The sequence below is a fragment of the Buteo buteo genome, chromosome 3, assembly GCF_964188355.1.
Source record: "Buteo buteo chromosome 3, bButBut1.hap1.1, whole genome shotgun sequence".
Taxonomy (NCBI): domain Eukaryota; kingdom Metazoa; phylum Chordata; class Aves; order Accipitriformes; family Accipitridae; genus Buteo; species Buteo buteo.
In genome coordinates this window covers 28,611,474-28,634,296 of record NC_134173.1, presented here as the reverse complement: position 1 = coordinate 28,634,296, position 22,823 = coordinate 28,611,474, and the positions used below count along the sequence as shown (strand labels likewise).

General features: G+C 42.6%; 1 protein-coding gene across 3 annotated transcripts in view; it reads left to right on the top strand.

Annotated features, from left to right (window-relative positions):
- The window catches only part of KCTD1 (potassium channel tetramerization domain containing 1), a 105,949-nt gene that overhangs the window by 54,791 nt on the left and 28,335 nt on the right, over positions 1-22,823 (top strand). For 2 of the 3 annotated variants that reach the window (XM_075023182.1, XM_075023180.1), the window contains exon 2: positions 13,306-13,484. In XM_075023182.1, the coding sequence (XP_074879283.1) occupies positions 13,306-13,484 (179 nt within the window). Of the gene's footprint in view, positions 1-12,547; positions 12,845-13,305; positions 13,485-22,823 lie in introns of those variants that run through there. The other variant, XM_075023181.1, reaches the window with a different exon arrangement.

Sequence of the window (22,823 nt, the reverse complement as noted above, 5' to 3'; positions counted from 1 at the left end):
TTGTTGTTCCAATGGGGGATGCTCCGGTGTCCCACTCCCAACATGCGTTTTGCATTTCTGTTGCCTCCTTGCCTTGCCTTTTGCAGGAACGGTAGTGCTTCAGCCTCTCTGCTCTCTCTTCTCCTGCCATGCCAGGGAGGGAGCTGGTCTGATGGTTTCCTGCACTCCTCCTCTGGGCGGGAGACAAGCATCAGTAAAACAGCAGGAGACAAGCATGAAGAAAGATGCAAGCTGTCAGGCCTTCCTGATGTTTCCCTCAAACTTACCTGGTTCCAGATAAAATCCTTTGCAGATGTTATCTCCCAGACTTAATCTGGAATTGGTCTTTTAAAGACTCCGGATGTGTTGCTGTGTACGATCGTCCCTTTATCTGCTCCTTTACCTGTCAACTCCTCCTCTTGTGATGGTTTCTTCCACTTTTCCGGCCGCTATTGCAATGTGGCAGGGGTTTTGCATGTTATTTTTAAAATTATTATTTTGTCGTAGCTGGTGGTTGTATCTACCTGACACCTGCTCATACTTTTGATACTCAAACTGCTCTTTTAAAGATTTTTTTTTTTAAGATACTTCCAGATCTTGCCATCTTGATCCTTCTTTAAAGTTGTCTTTAGTCTATTGAAGAAGCCAGCTGTAGTTCAGAGTTGCCAGTTTGGACCTATAGAGGATGTTTCCCCTTATCAGCATAGTCTTACTGGTTATTACCACTCCAGGTATTCAGTGGGTTTGTTTTCTCTATTAGATGAAGTCTTCCCACCAACCCAACAAAAGATTTCTTCAAGTATTATTTTGAAAGAGGATAACTTATAAAGCTTACTGCCTCATCGGCAGTTGAATTAGGTGAGCCTCTTGGCAAGGACCAGTTTCTTCAAGGGCCCGGTTTTACAATAGCCTACCAAAAGAGAAATGTCATTCCTAAATGTTTACCCCACGGTGGTTGGTCCAGCTGTGGCAATTGACTGTCTGTCCTGGGTTGTCTCGCTTAACTTCTATATGTTTTAAAAATAAAATAACTGTGTGTTTTGCTTAGCTTTCATTTTCTTGGTGAAGCTGCCGTTTGCCTTTTTAATTTCAAGCTGTCCCTCACAATCATCTAACGATGTGATTCTTCTCTGTTGTTGGTTTCTGTGTCATAACACAACTATATGTACTACCAGTTTGTTAATGTGTCTTTATTTCTTGCATTTCAATTTTACTGAAATGTGTTACACATTGGAGGCCATGAAAGCCAGTAGCTAGAGAAAAGTGTGATAGGCATTTCTTGTTGGTTGACAGGCATAGTCTTTTCTGCTTCTTTAAACATTTTCAGGTCCTTTTGTTGTCCAGGCACTGGTGCTTTGCGTGTTATCAGTGACCAGAGCAGCACAAACACAGACTTAGAAGCAGGTCATGCCATCCAAAGAAATGTATATTGTATAAGATTTCATACACTGTTCTAAGCTTATGTGCTTGGTCTGATGTGGTGTCGGGTCAAGTAAAAGCCTTTTAATATAAAATTAAGAGTTTGCTGAGCTAGTTAGCAGAGGTCATTCTGTCTACAGCTAGATAGTGGATTGCTGCTTCATGAGGTTGGCCGTGGCAATGATGGCTTCTGTTGGCTATATAACCATATAGCATATGGTTATATAGATTCAGGGTTAATCCACCCTTGTAGGCAAAAAAATGCTAAAATTAGGTGCCAAATGGATGTTTTTATCATACGAGCTACAATGACTACTTGGAGAAATCTCTACAGGTCTGAAAACAGTAATAATCCAAATGGTATTTCTTAGCCCTGGATCCTAAAGTATCTTTTACACATAATGGAATCAAATGAACCAAATCTGAAATATGCTTTGTTCATATGCCATATGGTCGTCATGTTGCCAAGCACTCTTCTTGCCTTCCAGAGCAGACTCCTGTGTTCTCTTTTCCTCAAATCCTGCCCTTCACACTAACCAAAAAAATTGCTGCTTGACCCCATAGTCATATGGCTACCGTTCCTTTTCTCCCTTCGTCCCTAAATGCCTTCCTAGCATTTAAGAAAACCTCAAACACCAGAAAAGGGGTAAAACGAACTAAAAATCTTTATGTGCTGCTGCATTGAAGGAGCATTTTGAATTTAACCACGGCTGTATTTAGCTTAATTCAGGACTTCAGCCCCTTCCTACCAGCCACCAAAAAGCATACCTACTCCTCCGAGGGATTTAAAATCCAAAGGTAGACAGATTTTAGTATGGGGCGGGGAAGTATCTGGGTCACCGACGGTTTTCGGTTCAGGTCCCACGTGCTGCATGGATAGCCCATTTCCAGAGCTCTTGGGAGGTCTCCGTCATTGCGTGCTGCCTCGTATGTGTATTTTTAGCAGGGATCTGTTTCCTGTGCCTGCACCGGGAGCACCTGTGTGGTGTTATGCCGCCTGTCCTGAGGTGTTAAGTAACCCACGTGCGTTTTGAAATAGCTAATGTTAATACGATTTTTCTCGTGATAGTGTTCGGGCTTTTTCATTCTCCTGCTTGTTATGAAATCTGTAGGCTGATAATTTTAATGGGAGTTAGAAGAGGAGAGGAAAAAGTCCCAGCCAGCCCTGGAAATGCATGGGATCGTGGTAGAGCTGAGTAAACGCTCCCTATTGCAGTCCATCTTAACAAGGACTTCCAAAAAGCCTGTCATTTCAGTAAGTTCAGCTTTTACGCTTTCCTCGCACTGTCCTCCCTCTTGGCAGTCTCTGTCCATCTGGTGGGGTTTCAGTAGATTATAATTTTTGAGAGATAGGGTTGAGCTTTGCTAAGTTTGGCTTTGGAGACCTGCTGGGAGGGGAGGTGGATGGGAGGGAGACAGGAGGAAAACCCAGTGATGATGCAGGGCTCCTAAAAGTCGGTCCTTCTTGCCCATAGCGTTGTGTTGCATTGATAACGGGAGCAAGGGATGTATAATTTAAGATTACAATTTCACACCGTATTTCTAATTCTCTGCCAGCCTGAACTGTAACTGTCAAAACTGCAGTTCTGTTTACATCATCATCATAAATTAGATAACTACAAATGTATGGCTTTAAAGCCCTTTTCTGCCTTTTTTCTGCAGTTAGGTTATAGATGAAGCTGTCTATCTGTTTTATTGCCTCGTCTCATAATTACTAAGTGGACACAATGTCTTCAAAATTACAATTCCATCTGAGAATATTTTATTATTGGTTGCTGCAAGAAACATCTGGAGAGTGCTTAGAGCTCTTGTGTGTTACAGTATTTCAAAGACACTGTTTTATTGGATCCTTATAATTTCTCCCTTTCCTTTTTCCTCTTCATATGACAGGAAGGGCTAATAGAGGCTTTCCTGTGTTTTTCTTAAGCCTGGTAAGGTGATTCCAGATACAAAATTCTTCAAATAGTCTGAAGGTGGGTTTTTTGTTGTTTGCATGTTCAATATGAAGTAGATAATGTTCTGTTGATATGTCCAAAACCGCATCTTCTCTAGATGGGTCAGTATTATCTCTTTCTGCTCCTAAGCAAATTAATAAACCAAATTTTAAAAGTGCAAAGGAAAGCAGGCGGCTGGCTGATTCAAAGGGAGAGGCTATGTTTTTCATCACCACCCTTTCAAAGCCTCTCTGAATCAAAAGAACCAGTGGATTGCGAAGGCAAGACCTATGCCACACCAGAAGCTCCCAGTTCAGCAATTTTCCCAGGGTAAAATTATAACTCATGTTTCCTCAGCACAGGCTGTAACTGGCAGTGTTCCTTCTACTTCTAAGGGTGAAATTGCTGGGGGGGGAACAGACATCTAATGTGCCTCTGGAAGTTTTACAATGGGTGTTAGCCTCCCTTTGTGGAAAGGTAGATGTTCTTCTGGAACATACCCAAGGGCAGGTGCTATTCAAACTGGAGTGTAAATTAACTTCAAATAAGGCAGTATGGGCCTATTTTTCTTCAGTTTGTGAGTCAAATCTAAAGAATAAAACCCCATTTCTCAAATTCTGACAGTTCATGACGATCTCCCAGTTATCCCACTGAAGTCTGCATTTTTATGGGTCTTTAAAATCTTCAGATATGACTGCAATTCAAGTTGTTAATCTTTATTCATGTACTACTGATAGGATCTTAACTCACAAACAAAACAGATTTCAGCAATGCTTGTTTTTTGGTGTTGCTTCTCACCAGAAGATTATCGGACAAATTGCAAACTCCGTCCGAGAAGAATGTAACCAGTTGGTTTCTTTCCCACTCAAATTTTGACACCATCTTTAAGGATTTGTTTAACTTTGCATTCAAATGTGCCAGCGTGGTGCTGGCAAACAGAAGTCCTTTCCTTCTAAACCCAGGAGGGAGTGGTTTTTTTTTTTTCTTGTCCTTTTCTTATGTAAAGACTCTTACAAAACATGCAGAGTGCCTGCTAGAAGTGGATAAAAGGCAACAACACTTGAGTGAGACGTCTGTCTAAAAATTACATTATTAGTATATCTCAACCTACAAGGTGTCCACCTGGGAACAGTTGGAAGATGGATTCCAGTGTTCCGAGCTCCCTTCTCCCTTTCCATGTCCGTTCCTGGTCCGAACCCCACGTACATGCATGGGGCGGAGGTGGCTGTTGCACGCCTGTCTTCACGGGTGCAGGAGATGAGCTGGGAGATCTTCCATCCCTCACGGAGGCGGCAGGAGCTGTTGGCTGCTCTGTGCTGGGCTGTTCCCAAGGGCTGGGGAGAGCTGCCCGAGCGGCTGCCTCTGTCAGGGAGCAGGTACAGACTCTGGATGGAGCCCCAGAGTGTGTAGGTACGTTATCTGCAAAGGTGCCGGCAGGCCACGCCTCTTGCAGCAGGGATGAAGTGGTCCAAAGTATTGGAGCGATGCTGTTCGCTGGAATGAATGAAGCCTTGTACGGAGAAGAACTGGTCTGTCGTCTCTGTCCTTTGCCAAAATGTGAAACTCCCTTTGTGTGCTTGCTTTCCTATGAAGTACAGGTATATTCACATTGTCTCTGCTACCTGAGGTTTGATAGAGGTAAGAGAAGAAAAGCGACCTATTTTCCAGGTTTAAAGGAAAGTAAATGAAACTGTCCTTGGGGCAGCAGAAGCAAAGAGTTTTGTATCAGCTGTAGTGTTGTGGGCAGGGCTGCCAGGCTGCTAAAGGCTCCTCAGACCTGGCAGCCTCTTTCCCAGGGACTGCTCATCTTTTTAATAGCATTTCCTATTTTCTTTCTTTCTTTTTTTTTTTTCTTTAAAAAGTTTCCACAATGACTGCAGCCTTTCTCTGCTGAGACTGAGGGATCTCTTGCCACTTACAGGCTAGTAATAGTTTCTGCAGTATCTGGCAGGATCCCCCTTTTGCCTGTGAGAATAAAGAAGGCTGAATGAAGGTCACTGAAGTGCTTTGCTATACACCTCATGAAATATTTTGAACTGGGCATGTCCAGTTAGAGAAGGCTCAGGCTGGGGAGTTACGCTTCCTTTTGGTTACTCCTAAATCAATTTTATTGCTAGTTTGAGTAGAAGCTGGTGCAGAACAGACAAGCTCCTGGTAGAGGCAGTGGTCTGAAATGCCAGGTATCCAGTCTGCTCCTATCATAGGACACCATTAGAAGCAGCACAGCAGGTCTGTTGACCCTTGGTCCTATGTCCTCCTGTGTCTAAACACTGCGTCCTCCAGCATGGTTAGGGGATGTTTTTGCCTGCTACATCCTGGGATAAACACCCTGTGATTATACAGTGTCAGGTGGGCAGTGGTGTGCTGTGCAGTAATTGAGGGCAGCTTTCAAATCCGGTTTTGCTTGTAAATTAAATGGCCGCTTTTACTGAGCGAGAATCGAATCAGCACGTCTGAAGACCGTAGAAGTTGTCTTCCATTATGAAAGACAAAGTGGCTAGTGGAACTGTGTGTGTTTGGGGGTAGTGAATCCAGGCCAGACCCCCAAGTTATACGTGGGATTTTTTTTAATAGTGCAATGGCTTGGATATATGCCAAAGATCCTGCCTGCATTACGGGCTTAAGTCCAGTCCTGTGTCAGCCACATTTACCACTTGCTTGACCAAAGCATAGAGGGTGTGCACAGCAAGAAATGGGTAGGCAGAGCAGAAGAACAGAGCTTTCCTTGCAGGGCCTGAATGTAATAAATGAAAACATTTGGGCTGGCCTCAGCACTGCTTACCCAAACAAGCAAGGGGCTGAGTTAATCTTCCATAAAGAGTACAAATTTATAGAATATCTTGAGGGAGGTATTAAACTTTTGTCTGCAGTTTCAGGCTTAGGGGAATCTTCAGAGAAGTTTATAAGCACTTGAGCAGATGCATCCAGTCTCTGTAAACTTGACCTTTTCCAGGTTTTGGACTCGCCTTTACTGCCATACTGGTATAAGCACAGCTCCTCATTTGACTCCTACCCTTATCCCTAAATCCTTTTTCTTCAGTTAGCAATTTTTCTTAAGGTCTTAGTGACCGGTTTCTGATGAAGGCGTGGTTAGAGCTGTTCTGCTGAAATTAGTTGTGTGCTGCAGACTTGGCTACTGGGTGCTGGGATTCTCAAAGTGTCTTCAAGCTCTTGTCCGAGGGCATTTTTAACTGTCCTGCATCTCCAGGTAGGCAGCTCTCTCCATCCAGCACAAATACCTTGCCTCCTTCAGCCCCTTGCCTTGCATTTGGTTCTCTGCACCTGTGGCATTTATTCTAGGTCCTGATCAGCTCTGATGAAATCCCAGCAAGGCTTGCTTTACCGAGGAAATGCAACCACAATCTCTCCAGCACTTGTAGCACTGAGCGGGTGTATGTGCTCAGCAGCGCCAGCATCTCGAGGAGGAGGAAGAGGAGGCTGTGAGCAGCCGGTGTACGGGATGTGGAGCAAGGGAGCCCAGTCTCGCAGGGCTGGATCGGCGCTCCACCCTGGGGCCAGTACCTCTGGGACAAGGAGGATGTAGCAGTTAAAGTCGTCCCGTCGGGTAAGTGCTGCAGTCACCACTGCTATAGGGCTATAGGGTATTTGGGCAATTGCAGGATACAGAATACAACCTAACATGGTTCCTAGCACCTCCAGGAAAGGGTTTCAGCCAAGGTTTTGTTTCATGATAGCCTATACCTTACACCCTGGCTATGATGGACCCCTCTGGATATATCTGTCCTCTCTCTCAGGCAGCCTTGTGGCATCCACCTTTCTAAAATGTATTGCTGCATGTATTTTTGCAAATAATACTGAGTGCTGCAAGCAGGGCACATGTGGTGGGAGGAGTGAGCAGCTGCTTGGAATAGTATAGTAGTAGGTCTGCTACGCTTGGGTGCCTCAGCATCTCAAGAAAACCTTCCTACTTCTCAAGCTCTCCATTATATTTGTCTTGCATAGAATAATTTGACCTTCTGTCACATGTTGACAGACATTCAGGATTTAAAATGAGGCTTTTCCTCCAGAGGTCTAAAATAATAATTCTAGTACTACTGCTGAGTCTCAGGGGACCTGGTATCTCAGCTTACTGTAGTACTGACTTGCAGCTGATAGCGTTTTGGGCCCATTTCTCATGTGGCACTCGAACACAACTGTTTTGGAGTTGTGCTTTATAAACATAATTCGTCATGTTTGGAGTCAGCAATCCTAAAGCTCGCAGCTGTGAGGATAAGAGCAGTTGGATTATATTGATGAAAGGCAAAACATGACAGTGCAATCAGCATATTTTCGCTGGGGAAAATAATGCGCTATTTCTTTGTTTTGCAGACCCAGCGGCACCAGTACAGCCCAACCATGTCCTCAGAAAGTTACCAGCTATCGGTTGAAGGGTGAAGAAGCAGAAGAAACAGTATGGATGTGCTCACGTGTAAAGACTTTTTGCCAAAGATCTGGCCAACTTCTTTGTGCTTCTGGGCTCTTCTGAGTGAAGGTGAAGAGAAGGCACTGCAAGGCACGCACGCCTTAAGAGACCAAAATGCAGCTTGCACGCTCAGTGTCGTGCATATGGTCGTCTTTGACCACCTTGCAGGGCTCTGTCTAAGGGGCCGGCACAACCTGGTGTCACCTGTGGATGTAGCATACCATGGCCATAGCCAGAGAATTTGGTGTGAGGACATCGCTGGCCCATAGAGGTGCCCAGGGTGGGATTTTCCCCTTCAGCAGGACAAGCACCTGAGCTTCCTGGACACGTAGCTCTGTATCTCTGCCTGCTTGCTACACCTTCCAGAAGTGCTGTTTGTACTGTACTGATATTGTTTATGTTGAATAAATGCTTTCTCCAGCCTCTTTGTTGTGGTGACTGTTTTTGCTGAATTGAAAAAAAGGGGGGGATACTTGTTTAAGCATTGTGGTGAGACATGATTTTTTTTTTTTTTTTAAATCTTTAATGAAATGTTTGTTTTGAAAAAGTGCATCCTCAAAATGGGATGCTTGTGCAGGAGCCGAATCTGAGAGTAGTCCTAATGTTCCTGGTTTGGATGAGGGACTTGAACTGGGCTTTCCTGCATCCCACAACCACCCCTAAGCATCAGCCTGCTGTTTATTTCGGAGTCAGGTGCATAGCTGTCCATGACACTTGAGTGATTTCTGCTTTGGACTGAAGGAAAAGGGATTTGTCTCCAACTTCTGAAGTTTTTTCACTGTTTGGATTCATTCCCCATAAAGTGAACAAACTTCAGAGGAGACTTTTCTGCTGGAGGTGGCTGATGTGGGTGTGCTAACTGCTGTTGCCAGCTGTTCCTGGGCACCAAGCTTATGTGAGGAGAAACATCTCTCTCATGGCTTTCTGTTGTGGAAAAAAAAGATAATGAATACAGACAGATTTGATGCTTTAGAATAAACTACTGCATGATTATTGTTTCTAATGTTTAGATGAGGTAAGACAAGCTTGTCCTCACCTCCCCCCAGAAAAATCCAGGAGAGTTTGAAATATGTAACTTTGAGTTTCTCAGCAGAAATAATTGCTTGGGCTGTGACAGGGAGCATCTGATAATTTTAGAATTTGATACAAAGGCTAGAGCTACAGTATATTGAATAGCATATATACATATACACTCCTGCTTGAGCTGGGCTGGCTCACAGGGAAGATGTTGGCTATAATAACCCCAGCCAGCACTGTCTTGACCTGCAACCCAAAATGATCCCCACTGTCCAGTGAGTCAAGTAGATGTTTTGTACTTGAATGTCAGTCCTCCTGTGAGTGAGCTCGGGTTGTCTTGTAGTGGCATGGTTTTTGTTGAGGTTTCTGGCTTAAGGAGGGAACTGGAATGACTTTACTCAAGACCACAGAGTGTAAATGACACTTCTGAAACCACTGCTAATCATAGCAGTCTAAAGTGAGTGAATATTTTGAAGGGAGGAGAAAGCCTCCTGTCTCTCTGATTTTTGTACACTTAGCACATTGTAATAACTTGCTTTCTTCAGATATCGCTTACTTTTTCCACTTGCTACCAGAAGACTGACGTGGTTCCTATGTTGTTGTTCTTTGGTAGACCAGTTGCATGGCTGTGCATCTCAGCCCTACAGCTACTGTGTTTTCTCAATGCAGATGTAAAGGCTTATTCTTTAACAATATTCTCAAATGGAGCTGGGGAGAAGGTGGTATAGAAGAAAAAGGCAGGGAGGAAAAGAGATCTGAAAGCCCTCCTCCATGATCCTTAATCCCCTTTGGTAGAAAGACTTCTAAATCATAAGGATTTTTGTAAATCCCAGGGAGGAGTTCAGGCAGGGCTGCTTTTGCTTCTGTTGAGCCTAGGGGAGGGCTTGCCTAGAGCAGAAAATGAGAAGCAGGTTCAGATATACTCAAAAGACCTGGGCCTACGAACTGCTCATTGTTGAAAGACTCCTTCCAAATATCAGCAAGAAAGCGGAGGAGCCCCAAACTGGTGTAATAGAGCAGTGGTTTTGTGTGCTGAACCAAAACTGAAAAGTTTTGTACAACCTAAATGCCTTTAACCTGCCTAGCGCACAGATTTTAGCACTTTTGAGTACATAGTTTCAGTAGTAAATTCATTCTGATTGGAAATCAGAACTCATTTTTTTGAAAAGTTGTTGAGGGGAAAAAAAAATCTTTGAGTACTAATAATGATAAATGTTTTACGAGGTATTTGAAGTATTTTGGTCCACAGGAGCTGTTGTAAAACCTGGGATTTCCTGTTCTTATTTACTTTGTGTAGGGTAAATATTAAAATGTTTGAAAAGAAAAGGTGCCAAGTGAAAAACGGACTGTTGACAGATCAGGAAGGTCGCTGCCCATCCAGCCTGCGCAGGCGCTAGCTGTGCTGCATGTCCCACTCGTGAATAAAGTTGGTGCGGATCCTGAGGTGGATGACAACCTCTGTGATCTCCTGTGTGGGAACAGCCATGGCTGAGCTATAAACCCTTCCTGGGTGCAAGTCTCACCTGCCTGACACCAAGCACACCAAAGAAGGCTTCTGAAGAGCTTTTTGATCCTTTTTTGTCATCAGCTGTTCTAGATAGCTTGCTGGATCCCATTAAGTTTAGTTTCTATGACTCCCTTCTCTCCTCTTGTAATTGTTTCTAAGGAATTATATTTGTAATCACTTTAGGTAGTAGAAGCTTAATTTACCAGCAGTACCTTGTTCTAACCACTTTTTACCGAAGCTTGTTCACTTCCATGTTTGCAATAATCGAACGCGAGCCATGTATTTCTTCAGAGAGACTCTTTATCCCTGTGTTATCCTTTCCATAGCTGAACCAATACGGTGATTTAACTAATGCAATTGTTTAACTCTGATGTGTTTAATGTCAGAGTGGTCTTAATGCCGTACCCATTTGACGGTGATGTTCTGTGCTGTGGCTGTGCTAGTGGGTTCTGCCACATAAAAGAAACTTCTTTTAAGTACTTGGTTCTCTGAATCCCATTTCTGCTTTAATTTCTCTGGGGCAACTGCAGTAGAAATACCATTGCCTAATTTCAAAGTGGTCTCCAAAACAGTAGTGAACTGGTTTTATCCAGGGAAATGTGCTTCGTGAGCTAAGGCTGGAGCAAAGTTAGCATTATTGTATTTAATACCTAAACATTGAGCAGATGGGCGTTGTTTCTCGAGGCACAATAAATGCAGGTAACTTGAAGGGGAAGTGCTGAAAAGGAGGAGGGTGAAATAAGATAGCAAAAGGTTTTATTATAAAGTGTTTTTATTTGGGGGGAATTTTAGTAGGTAGACTGTGTAAATGGCAGCTTGGTTACATCTCATTTTTGGAAACTGGTTTCCTTTGACCTATCTCCCATCCTGGCAGTGATGTTTATGCTACACATTCTTCTACCATTCCACACAGCCGGCACTATCGCAGCTATGCTGAATGAGGTCCCAGCCTAACTACAATATTAACCCTGCAAATCTGTTCATTTTCTCCCGAGCAGCCCCAGGCAGGGTATACAGGAGAATGTGTCCAATTGAAAAACTATTACAGACTCGGTGGTGCTGCAGTGTGCTAAATTGCAACAGGGCTGTGTCTTTCTGCCAGAGAGGATCCTGCTAAGGGAGGTTGTGGTGTCTTCCTCATACAAGTTACAGAATTTGTTTTTCGTTTTAGTCTCAGCCTTTGTTGATGATTATATTTTATTTTTTTCAAACTGTTTGTCTGCTTTTAAGCGCTGAAATGTGTTCCCTTCCTCACACCCGCTGCTTTCCTCCTGCTAATCGTCCAATGCATGCTTTTTTTTTTTGCCCCCAGTTTGTATCACTCCTTGCCTTCTTACTTTCACCTTTCCAGTTGTTTTTAATTTTTTCTTCATTATTTTGCTAAATATCATACTGCAGATCAGTAGCATCTTGGGTGGTGGTTGTACCACATAGCATTTATAGCAGACATTAGTTTTGCATAGCGTGTGTACCTTATTTTGTCTGGACTTGTCTTCATTATGCTGCAGGCGCCTCCTCAAGCATTCGTAGTGATTAAGCGTGGTATTTCTGCAGATTTATATTAACTTCTTTAATTTATATTAACAGAAGAAACCCAACCCTCCCCCCCAACACCCAAACTAGATGTTTTTCTTCATCCCCTTCGTTTTTATCAGTATTTGACCTAAGCTTGCTTTTGCGTATGAAAGAAAATTAGCTAAGTACCTTGTGGTTTATAGGTGCCTTTTGTTACATATTACTTGGATTTATTGTGCAACATTGGCCTGTAAATCATTTCAGTTAGACATTTACCTGGCTCATGTTGCCTTTATGGTTTGAGTCTGTTAACAGCCATGAAAAATGGAGAAATGATGTTGGCAGCGGACTTTGCTAGTCCAAATACCCCGTAACTCTCTCTCACGGCCGTGCTCCGCTTCTGCGAGGTTTGCTGCCCGGCTCTGCGGAGATGTTTACAGCTGAAAGACGTGTCGAAAGAACAAAGAGAGTTTTGTGATGAAGTGTATCTGACTTCTCGCTGCTTTGCTTACCTTTTAAATGTAAAACTAAGTAATTTGCAAGGGCTTTTAGTTCTCAGGGCATCCCTATAAGATTCCACCCTGTATGGAGCTTTCCTTCAGTCAAAAGCGGGGTTGTCTCAAAACCGCTCTCGAATGCATTTCTATTTTAATCCCCAACTTTGAATGCAGCCTGCCTTACTGGCTCCAGCAAATCGCCCTGCCCTGCCCCACCCGCCGCGCGCGCAGGCTGTGTCTGCTCTTTGCTGGCGTTACATCTCTTCCTTTGTGACTAAAAGTTGGTTTCATCAGCAAAGCATCGCTCCCGCTCCGCTGTCGGAGCTCGCCTGCCTCGGGAAGTCGCTCAGACCTGCAGCCTATGCGGGGCACGCGGGGGCATCTGTCGCCATACGTATAACTTTTAAATGGAAAATGTCTTTCTCAAAGGCTGTCGATGTCCAGTGGTCTGCAGTCCATGAGCAGTTGACTAGTCCAGGTGTTTCTGCTTCTGTTTCCGTGCTATGTGAATTGGGAATTCGAGAGAAGAGTGTGCAGGATGGAGGAGTTGAGGGTTTGTATTTCTGTTCTGACTGTACGGCAGCGACGGAGGGCTTGGGAAGGAACAGAAAGTCTACCTGGGGTCATCTTAATTAAGGAAAATAGTAATTGTTCTGGGTCTTTCTGTCTGCAGCTCTTTCTGTCAGAGCCTTTGTCACCTCTTAAATACGAGAATGACTTTTTTTTTGGTATGGATTGTCTGTCACGAGCAGTGTTCGGGAAGAACTTGTTTTATTGAACGTGATTTCTACTTTGTGGGTTTTATCACTGATTTTGCCCCACTTTACATATTTTAAACTTAGCCAGTTAAGACTCTTGGAACTGGGTTGATTTTAAAAACTGCCAAATATTTTTCTGTGCTTTAATAAGATAAAAATCATAAGGTGAGACTATGAGACAATGCTATTGACTTGAGACTGTGGGTTTCTGTGAGGTGTTTAAGGAGATCATTAACCCAGGTCTATCTCTTCACAGGACAGTCGGCCCAATATGTCAAGACCTCTGATCACTAGATCCCCTGCATCTCCATTGAACAATCAAGGCATCCCCACTCCAGCACAGCTCACAAAATCCAACGCACCAGTTCACATTGATGTGGGTGGGCACATGTATACCAGCAGCTTGGCCACGCTTACAAAATATCCTGATTCCAGGTAACTTTAAAAAGCTTGTTCTGCATGTCTTTGGCAACTCCTTTTCTTCCATTTCATGCTTGGACGTCCTGGGGCTGTCTTAGAATGATAAATTTAGCTCCTTTTGTTTCAAAATTAAATTAGGTTTCTTTGTTCGTAGGAGGTTAGAGACTGACTTTTCTTTCCCCGCTCCACTGTTTCAGACAAATGGCATTTCTGCAAATCCCGATGCATATGTACTGAAACGAAGTCAATGGTAAAGAGCACTTACTTTCTACCACCTAGAATTCTGGTTTTATGCCAGGGCACCCATTCTGTGGTTTATTACATTCAAAAACTGTAGCGATACTGCATTTAAGTCCAAAGGTGGGGGTGTTCGGGTATTTGTTTTGTTTCTTTTGGAGCAGTAACCACTCTCCTGTACTATCAACATGTAATCTTGAATGTGTCACTTGAGGTAAAGGCAAGGTTGAATGTAACAAAATATAGGACAGCATTAACTGAATACTTTTTATAGAGTCTTAGGACTTTTCAAATAATTAGACTCTTAACTCTCATGTACCTTCTGAATGAAACATTTGTGACTCTGGTAGCTTACTGGTATTAAGCAGTTGGAAAACTTCCGCATGCATGAGCAAGTGGTGTATGTAGAGTAGATGAAATAAGAGTGCATCTTTAAGAAAACAACAGTGCATTGAACATAGTGTGTGTAGATATTACGTGGTGGTGATGGCAGATAAACACTGTAGTGATACTGTAATTCTAACAGTTGGGTGTCAGTTAGCAGGTGTTGATTGTGTCTACGGTATTAGTCTACACCTTGCCCTTCGCTGCCTGATCCTGCTCTAAGAGGAAGGCAGTGTTACCTTCATGGTCTTTCCACGCGGGGGGCAGTTTCTGAGTTTCTTGATCCCACCACTCTGACCCGCCTTTCCAAAGGGTGCAAGACACACTTCATGGGATGTGATTTTGTTCTAAGCATGGGTTTCACTGGGACTACTGCCTCTGCAGCATTGCCTACTTGGTTTTAGGTGGGACTGGAGTAGTGCTTCTGACACTAGCAGCTGATAAGGGCTAGAGGAAGAGAACAGTAAATAAAGGCATATGAAAAAGAAACAGCTGGGCACATGGCCTTTCTTACAACAACCTCCTCAAGGAAGGGCAGTCAGAGGGAAGTAATAGAAGCCATGCCAAAGCACAGGCCTGCCAGGAGAGATTGAAGAAATGTCTGGAAAAACTTGAACTGTTCTTCAAAAAACAAATCTATAGTTTTGGGGAACTTTTTTAGGACCTGCTTGTGTTCAGCTACTAGGAGTTGTGATGACTTAACGTTTTTTTCAGTAGCTGGAGTAGTGATGGTGTCTGAAACTGGTGTGTGTGCAGTATGAGAGGCTGCTGCTATTAATATATGCAGCTTCTGTTTCCATGCCAAATTTACCTGGACAGCATATTAGTTTAAGTGAAGAAACACTAAAATGTCTTTCATGAGTGCGTATGGTGGCAGTGGAATTTAAGCTTAATGTATTCTGTGTTCAATTGAGCCATTGTAGCACTTGAAAGTGGAAGCTGTGCCTGTAGTATCAAAGCCTGTTTAATAAATTAAACATTTTAAAGCTCTTCAAACATAATTGAAAGAAAACCCAAACTCTGAGTTATAGTCATTCTGTTTCAAGTCGTTCTGACATGCGTTTGTGTTTCAGTTCTTACAATGTCTTTTGAACCCCTTGATGAGTGAATATTTCTAGCCTAGCTGTTAGAACCTGGAATTCCCAGCCACTTCCAAAACTTGAGATTTTTTTTTTTAACATTAACAGCTTCAAAAGAGCAGTTATTAAACTCGTTTGGATGTCAAGACAATGACATAAAGCAATAAGCTGGCAATCACAATATAGTCGTTTGGGTTTTGTCTGTGAATTTTTACCTTAACCTTTTTTTTCCAATGGGGGTGTGTGTGTGTGTAGGGTGTGTGTGTGTGTGTATGTGTGTGTGTATATATATATATATATGGTGGGTCCTGGGTACCAATTATCCTGTAATATTTGGACCTTAATACAAATTGTTCCTTGGAGCCTGATCTGGTCAGTCTATATCTGCAGACTAACTTTGTTAGTTAATCCAAGGTTTTGGTCAACATTTCTTGTATGTTTTCTTTTTCTGCCAATATCACATATGTGAATGAGATCAAAACTAAGGCAGGGTCTCACAGATATCCTTGGGCCAGCTGAAGCCTCCTGAGTCTTACTGTCATATGAAGTATTGTCTATGAAAAATAAGGTCTTGATTATCTTGCCTGAAAGAGCACTGCTCCAGGGATGAGTCAAGGCATAGGTTGCAGGCTCCAGCATCTAACAGGTTGAGACATGAAAGTCATTAGGCTTCTGACTCGTATTACATGTAGTCTAAGGGCCAGAAGCCTAAAATGAACCTTTCATCTGTGGGCCAGGTACCAGAGTCGTCTTTCTTTGTGAGATTGAAAGGGTGATATCCAAACCAGCAGCTTTGGAGTCACTGTGACTTGCTGGTGTGAAGGAGGGCTATCCTGATAGAGCAGTCTCTGCTTTGGAGCAAGTGTACTCTTACTTCTCCTTTTGGGTTCAATAGCATCTCATCTTGTGCCTCTCTATTTTCTCTTTCCTGGACAGTAGAGTAGGAAGTGGAAAGAGTACTTTAAAAAACGGTTCCTTGAATGATATCAGGTAAAGACTTGTAGCTCACAGGGCTCATTTTCCGTAATTCTTTTGTTAGATCCCCCAACCTGGTTTGTGCCTTGATATGTAAAATGCCTACTGATGGGTATCCATTCATTCCTCCAAAGAAACCCAGATGTGACTATAAAAGCATCTTGCTACTGATGCTTGGTCCCTGCCCTTTGTTATGGAAAGACCACTGAGGGCTTCTCTCAAATGCTCTTGTGATTGAAGAGCCCAAGGAATCAGAGCCTCTCTGTGTTCTGGCCAAAGGCTGAGACAGTGAAGCAATCCAACAGAGAAGCAGCTTATCTAATAGATGGTTTGAATTGAGTAATCCTAGAATTTTAAATTCTGAAGCTGAAATAATGCTAAACTGCAACCCCCTCCCCCAAATTCATTTAAAAATCCAGTAGCATAGAATTCAAATTAGCCCAGTTATATTCCAGACCAGGCAGAACCCACTGTTTTCACAAGGAAGACCCCATATGATTATTTTATCTCATCAACAGGCTTCAGGTTCTCCCAAGACACCAGTGAGACCATGCCTCAGACATGATCTCATGCAGCTGAATAATACAGTTTGCCAGACTTAAGCTTCAAGAGGCAATTTGAATCACTATACCTACCAAGAAGACCTAATGTAAGGTCAGTCTGCTGAAAGAAATAGTAATTTTCTTTAAATGCCTGAGGAGGGGGCAGGTGTCCTTTTGTGCAGCTCTCTCCACCAAGACTGTAGACCTTGATGCATTCACCCATACACAGAATGTCCCTCCTGTTTCTCAGTTGTCGACTGATAGTTTTTCCTATGTCCATGTGAATCGACCAAACAAATTGTTTCTATTCTGCTAGGAGTTTTGTTGTTTTGGAATTTGTTCTGGTTTGAACTAGATCATGCCTTCCTCTTCTCAACGTCCTTCAGTTTACTTTAAGTTACCAGATCTGCAGGATGATACCTGGCAACACAAAGTTATCTATTAAATATTTGGGTGCACTGATTTTTTTATTATTTTGTTTTTGCAAATGAAGATTTTTTTAAAAAATAGGTCAGCTTTTCACCACCCAGAAAAAGCCTCAATTTTTTTATTCCAGGGAAGATGGATACAAGATGAGGATCTGCTAAAGGAGCCTTTCTCCCCTGAGAGCTGAGGCACATGCATGCTGTCCCATTGTTCCTGATGGTCACCAGAGAAAATGTGGAAAATGGGTTGAATTTTTAGGATTTATGATTATAAGCAGAGGAAGCACAGGCCTGTTAGTTCTGACATTTGAACCTGAGCAGCCTACTCTCCTTCTTTCAGTGCATTATCATCTTGCAGTAGGATCGAACCCTTTGCTTGGAGTCAGCATTCCTACATCTCTCAGCCTTAACGCTGTCTGTATGGTATCTACCAAAAGTTATTGTGCACCAGGCTAAGACAACCTCAATGGATTATCAGAACTGAATGGGAAGATGTTTAACTTTGATCATATGAGCATCAGTTGTCTGATATCTCTGATATCAGCAATATCAGCAGTGTTGTCTATCTCATGGGTTCAAAGCACCTAGGCTTTTAATTAGTTCTGTCCAAGTCATCTGGTGCAAGTATTTGCATAACACCATGGCATTGGATTGCCACATCCTGTATTCCCACCATAGAATGGGAAGATTTCATTAAAAACCTTGTATATATTTCTTTGTAGAACCTTTTGGGGTATCTGTTTGCATTGCTACATCTCCTATCTTGAGTTTCTCCCTGCATATGAAGATGGATTCTTCTTATATGGTATTTCACAATACTTCCAAATTTCTGCCCAGGGCTGTTTCAGGTTTTCATATGAACCAATCCATTCGTGTCCCAGTTTTCTTGCCCAATCTTCACTCTCAGCCCTCAGGGAAATTAAATTTCACACACTTGGATCCACTTAGGACACTGGCATTTTTTTGGTTGCTAAGGTTTTATTTTGCATCAAGAGCACAGAATTACTTAGGACAATGCCCAGACTGTCCTTGGCTGCCTTTGACAGTTTGCGAGAAAGCCTTGGTGGACCTCCAAGGACATGCTATGAATTAGGCAAGTTAGCACTATTTACCTGTTTCAGAGCTTTGGCGGTTTCTGTTGTCTGTAGACTGTGCCCTGTTCCAAAATAAGACACCAACGTGGCCCTTAGTTCAAACTTCTGCAGGTTGCAACACCATGCTAGAGACTTCTGGTTCAGTAGGAGGTCTGTTGGAGGGGGGGAGGTCTGCGCTTTGCATAGGACTCACTCCCTCTGTAATGTCTCCTCAAAAGCAGCCCCATCACACGTTTCCTACTCACCTTGGATAGTACCTCTCAACCTGCTGCCATGTGATGCTAATTGTTTAAAGAGATAAATCCAAAGTTTTCTAACTAATAAGCATTTGGGGATTTTTGTTTAAGCAAATACTAGCAGAACAGGAGTTAGTATATCTTTATTTCCACTCTCCTTTTTTGAATTCATCTTCCTGAAGGGCACACCTCTATCTGTGGAGGTATTTGGTGATCTTTCTAGAGTAGCAACATTAAAGCCCCATGAGGTGGCGGTTCTTAAATAGCCATGACGCTGTAGTAGCTAAAGACTACAACAGGCTTGAACTTTTGAGAACAAACATTGTGTTGCAAATTGTAAAGAGCAAGCTTCCCTGAGAGTTTCCAATATTGCTATATGCTAGCTCAGCCAGCTGTGTTAGTGTGAGTGGTCCAGTTTTTTAGTATTTTGTAACATTCCTGGCAGGGGGGAATAGGCAGAAGTTGGCAGAGGCTCAATTTAATCTTTATTACCTATCCTGGCTTGCTCATCTAGTTATTCACCTTTTATATTTCATCATTGGATTGCTGCATGGTCTTGTGGCAAGGGGAAGGGAGGGCTTGGGATAGGGAAATACATTGACTCTCTCACTGACCCATTCTGTGACCCAAGATAACTGATTTAACTTTGAGCTTTGGTTGCTTCCTACCAAGGTTAACAAAAAAGCAATTTGTAAAATGCTTTGGGATGATGATTGAAAGTGTAAAAGATTACTATCTCTAAGCATAAATATTTATAGATGCCAGTAACTGAGATAAACAGTTGATGATGTTAGTATCATCAGTAGCATGTATTAGTGAAAAATGAAATGTTGATTCACAAGGACCAGACTCTCAGTACAGTTACACAGTACAGTTGTTCTGGTTGGTGTAACCCCATATACAAACTTGGGGGGGGGGGGGGAACAGAAGCAGAAGTGTGAATTATAGTGTACTTTATGCCTATTTCAAGAAATTGAGAAAATTTACACAACTAATACTGTAAGGAGAAATCTTTTGTAACACACATCTGTCAGTAAAGAGCTCAGAGGGGTATTTTCTGGTCCTGGCTGAACCAAGATTAATTGTATCTCTAGGTGTGTATATTGAACTCAGGGTATATATTGACCTCATTTTGCCTCAATTAATGATCACCACAGGTCAGTCATCACTGTCGCCTCAGTAGAAGTGAGTATTTTCTGAATTTTAGTCCTGTAATATGTCTAACTTGCAAGGTCAGCAAGTTGTTGCTGTTGCTGGTGGCTGGTGACTAGGTGGAAGAAATAGCATGATCAGATTAGCAGGTTCTCACATTCTGTGGTCAGTAGTAACTGGTGGCAAGTCATCACTGAAAGGGGCCATGGAGTTGATGTCTACCTGTTCTAAGTGTCAGTAAAAGTGGTTTTGTGTGTTATTTATTTGGAGGATAAAAAGCAGTGTTTTCTACTTGTTCAATGCTTTTGCCCTCAAATGTATAAAATGATAGCAAAACCAAGATAGTGGATTGTTAGAGTACTCTTTGCACATACACAGACCCAGAGAAAGTAGATGTGCAGGCTTTATTGTGGGATTCATGCCATGCTTATCTATGGCTGCATGGCTATGACAGTGTGGATGGAAATATTCAGGGGAATAAATTTCTACATTCAGGAGTGTTACAAAGCTAAAGGCTTCAGCTCCTTATTTCTGAGGCTAGTAGTCCTCTGAAGTAACAAACATTTTTCTTGAGGCGAAAGAAGAAAATCCATATCGTCAGTATGGTTCATAGATCCCTTTCCCAGTAGGCTTGCATGAGGTTGTATGGGTTGGATCAACCTGTAAGTCAGGGAGAGGGAAGGTTGTCAATAACTAGTTGAAGGGTCTGTGCTCCGAGAAATCCTTTCATTGCAAAGGCTGCTTGATACTAGCTCTGTGGGTGGAAATTTGTCAGTGAGGAAGTTTGTTGTTGTAGTGTTTGCACTTTTCTACTCAGTAGCATGGCTTCATAAACCAGGCTGAAGGCACCCAAGCAGTATTTCTCATTCTGACTGACCAAGAAAATACTTGGGAAGGAAAAAAAAAGAGTGCTGAGTCTATGGGTTTTGCTGATCTGATAAGAAAAAGCCCATCAGAAACTGAGGTGGCACTGAAGCATTCTGCTTATCGGTCATTCCTGATAGGGTCTGGGTTTGAACCATAGTTTTGAGGTTCAGTTGCCTTTTGCTGTACTCAGTCCTTGCACTCAGGAACCTCTGTATGTTAGCACTAGGTTCTCATCCTGCTCCCACATGAGCTGTTTGTACTTCATTGGTCTTTCATAATTTGCAATGTAGTTGCTAAGCAAATTGGCATCTAGTACGTACGTAATTGCAGAAGTAAACATTTGGCTTCCAGTTTTACTGTCAACACCCGGCCACCTCTTGGGTGTGTTTGGAGCTTTAGGATATAGATTCCAATTTCTGTCTGTCTTCCTTCTGGTAATGATCAACCTTCTGGCTGGGTTTCATGTATACAAGTCTGTTTGCCATTTGGGGATGTATTTACAAAGGTTGCACAGGAAACAGTGAAAACTGCTTAGGACCCAATGGTTATCTGTATTCATTTTAATGCAAATAACACATAAATGCTGTGCTGGGCAGGGGAACATCACCAGTTCCTGTTACGTGGATGTGTCCTCTAACTTAACTGGTTTGCCGTTTATTCAAATGTGGTCATGTCATAACTGTCATCTGGCAAGCTTTATTTCTCCTTTGTCATTTGTTCTCAATCTTTCTTTCCCCTTAGTCTACAGCTCTCAGGATGTTGCTTTCTCTGACTTCTGCGCCTTGAGTATCTTTTTTTTTTCTGTTCCCATTCTGCTCTGAGCATTGACCCTACTTCTATCATCTGAATTCCCTCATTGCTTTGTCTTAATTTCTTTTTTGTCTCTGTTGGAAGGAGTCAGAGCTCACAGAGGTCACAAGTGATCTTCACCTGACCTGATCAAGGCACTCCGCTTGCTTGCTTGTCCCTTTGTCCCCACACATCCTTGGTTTTCTGGATCCTGTTAATGGTGTGCTTTCTTTGAGTAGTTAAGCAGCCAGCATATTTTATAGATATCGCAGACGATGCTTTCACACTTAGTGACATCAGTTGGAAGGATGCTCTGAGACTCATTGATCTCTTTCATTGAGTCTTTGAATCAGTAATAAAAAGAAACTATTTCCAACTCTAATGTGTACATTAGCTTATATCTGTAGGACTCCTCCAGCACAGTTGTCTCTACACCTCATTTGGACAATTTTCTAGGCACTTTCAAGGCACTTTCTGCCTGCTTCAGAGAACCAAGGGGTTCCTGCAACAGTTTGAAAGCATTTAAGCTGAGCTTGTAGCTACTTCTTGTGGCATGCTTTGTAGGGGCACACCTTTAGGAAAGCAGTGGTCTCACGGTGACCTTCCCACCCAGTCCTTCCACAGTGCGTAGACACTTGGGCTAGCTCAGATGCTCCAAGCAATATAACGCAGTGCTCCACCTGGACTCGTTTATCCTGCTTCCAGCTAACTCAGCTGTGCCGCGTCTGGTACCCAAGCTAATTATTGAAGACCTATCTTTTGTATTTCTACACACCACTGCATTTTGCAGAACAGGCACTCAGTGAAGGAGAGCAACATTGGCAATTCAGTTTCCATGAATCAGAAACTTTGTGTTTGTGAAGGATTAAAAAAGGTGAAACGGAAGACTAGTAGGAAGATGCAGGGGTTTTGTTCCTAAGATGAGATGGTTGAGCAAAGCAGTGCTAAGTGCAATGGGGTATACTTCAGCAGTCCATCAATTTATAAAGGTAAAGATTAACACTTACCTCTTAGACCCCAGTGGCATTTTCATGTTAACATGTGACATGCCTGTCAGTCAAATGGTAGACATAATTGTTCTTTAAGTGACCTATTAAAATACTATTCCTTTTAATTTAAAATTGTATTTGTGTTCTCACGCAGGCCAAATTTGAACAGTAAAACTCTTTTCATATGAGACGCGTTGCAGGTAGAGAGCTGTCACAAGCTGTGTGACACATGCATGAAACAGGAGGAGTGATTGAAGTCCCAGTGCAGCAACATGTGGCTTGCCTTCGGCTCCCGCTGACACGGAGGGAGATGGAGGGATAAGCAGCATCTCCCACGACCACACCCAAACCCTTTGCATTCCTTGCCTAAGAAATTGCTTGTAGTTACTTATTGTGGCATAGAAAGTTATAATACACAGCATTTGCCATAAGTGTGTCACTTCAGAGCAAATGATGGATTACGTCCTTCCACACCCCAAAAGTCTTCTTTGTGCTGTAATTAAAAAATAAATGTTGCAATGTTGAATTGGAAATATTTTCTGCCATACAATGAATTTGTTTTGTTAGGTTGCCTGGATGTAATTG